Source organism: Callorhinus ursinus, unplaced genomic scaffold, assembly GCF_003265705.2.
Source record: "Callorhinus ursinus isolate GAN/ISIS: 27379988/994484 unplaced genomic scaffold, GSC_fseal_2.0 scaffold155, whole genome shotgun sequence".
Lineage (NCBI taxonomy): Eukaryota > Metazoa > Chordata > Mammalia > Carnivora > Otariidae > Callorhinus > Callorhinus ursinus.
Window position 1 is genome coordinate 210,944 of NW_027397217.1, and position 2,088 is coordinate 213,031.

Genomic DNA, 2,088 nt, shown 5'->3' on the forward strand with positions numbered 1-2,088 from the left:
CTGCAGGAGGAAACCTGGACCCTCCGCAGCCATCTCTGCGCCTGGCATGTCCATTCTACATTAGAAAACTTTGCCACATCCCTATTCAAGACATACATGTCTGAAAGGGTCTGCCGCCTTCTGAAGCTTGGACAGAAAGAGTCAGAGGCACGGTAGGCCCACCTGGAACCAATCAAGTATCCTGGCTCCTGGAACACAGCATAAATTAATGTACTGTGATCCCTTGGCCTCTGTCCCTGCCACTTTGGATACACACTTTGGACCCTGATGAATCTGAGGCTGTATTAACAATGAGCAAGAGAAGTGATGCAGCGTATTCATTGTCCTTTAATACAAGGTCAGCGCTCATCACCGTCTATTCTCCAATTCAAATTGTCATCCCAGATTGCATTCCAATTGAAATTCATGTTATACTTGGTCCATTGTTGGGTACCTAACTGCAGTTATCTTTTGGACACTTTGACAGACTAGTTGGAAACTCATGGACTGATGGGAAGTTGGAACACTTTGAGTCCTTTGAGTCCCAAGTCTAGCTAAGAACAGCTTCCTGGAGAACCCTGGGAAAGGGGGGATGGGAAGAAAGCTACCCACAGGTTTGATACAAAGAGCAGTGGTTTGCCCAGACTAGTCGGAACAGGGAAGGATGACACAGGAAATAAGAGACATTCCAAATAGGGTGGTTGAGGACTCACCTGGCTGGATTGTGGACTGAGATGGAGCAGCTATGAAAAGAAACACAAGTCAATCACTAAGAACACAGGTGTCCCAACCATATCAAAGGTTCAGGAAACTCAGCCTATCACTTCTAGGATCATTCTTCCATGTGTATTGGGTAGACAAGCCAGGGCCCACCATGAATCTCTCCATCCTTTCAGAGTCCAACCATATGTCCCACTGGCATTGATTGCATTCCTGGACTTGAGAGATGATGATTCAGGAGGAAGAATGCCAATATCAGGAGAGGGACAGGCCAAGGAAGTCATTGAATTCACTCCACATGGCTCAGGAAGAATGAGGGTAGGGAGTTGATATAGAAAAACACTAATTACAACAACACAATTTCAATGTTGTTAGTCATTACAAGGTTTCTCAGGCTTTCTGCAGTGGGCCAGGCTCAGGCTCCACATTTACATCTGGCTGATTAGCTTTTACACACCACCAACCTGCCATTCCTTACATAGTGTTCCCTCTTCCAAAGTGCTCTTCACCACCCTCCCAAATACACAATGCGGGCTAAAATCCTGTTCCCTGAGTCGGCTGCAAGGAGGACCCAGAAGAATGCAATCATGAAGAAGCGAACGTGGTTCATTCTCCAGCCACATTCCCAATAAGTGTGCTTTGAGAAGGAAGACCAGGGAAGAGGAGTGTGCACTCAGCAGATGATACTGCTGAGAAAAAGGGGGTTCCTTGAGACAACCCACTGAATAGGGAATGGTCCATTCAACATTCCTGAGCTATTGATGCTCCAAAGTAATATCAGTCCAGGATGGAGGGGACCTGCAAGTACTCTTCACTCATTGTGGCCCTTGGGGAGCCACCTGTGCCCAGAGAAGTTTGGGAGGCACAGCATATCCGCCAGAGGCTCAGGTGGGGACTTTGGAGCAGGGAGTGCATTTGCTCTCAGTAAAAATCACCATGAGCGGGGGACCAGGGTATTTTTGAGATTCACCTGAGCAGATGACACCCGCATCCTCTGAGTGGCCACAGTTGTGTGAGTTCCAGCCATTGTGAGGGCAGCTCCACAGGTACGACTCATGGCCAGAGCAGCGAAGGTTGTCTAGGAGAATTGGCCCTGAGCCTTGACCAAAACGGGCACTTCCAGGGGCCAACGTGGCCCAGCCACAGCCCAGCTGCCTGCAGACCACGTGGGCGTCATTGGTGTCCCAGTCGTCGTCACACACGGTGCCCCAGGAGCCACGGTACAGGACCTCCACGCGGCCCTGACACTGGTCCCCTCCGCTCACCAGCCTCAGGGCCAAACCTGACTCAGTCCCTGAGGGATAAAGAACAGAAATCCTCCTCCATCTGTACCTTAAGCTCATAAGCTTAAAACATTGGGAAGACCCAGGGGCTTCATCCTGGCCTAAG

At 49.7% G+C, this 2,088-nt stretch overlaps 1 protein-coding gene across 1 annotated transcript in view; it reads right to left on the minus strand.

Annotated features, from left to right (window-relative positions):
• Positions 1–1,993, minus strand: part of LOC112830467 (scavenger receptor cysteine-rich domain-containing protein DMBT1-like) — a gene marked incomplete at its 5' end in the record, with an annotated part of 180,515 nt that extends 178,522 nt beyond the window's left edge. The window contains 3 exon segments of the mRNA XM_073890438.1: positions 163–188; positions 693–722; positions 1,670–1,993. Coding sequence (XP_073746539.1) covers positions 163–188; positions 693–722; positions 1,670–1,993 — 380 coding nt within the window.
• Between the last annotated feature and the right edge of the window lie 95 nt (positions 1,994–2,088).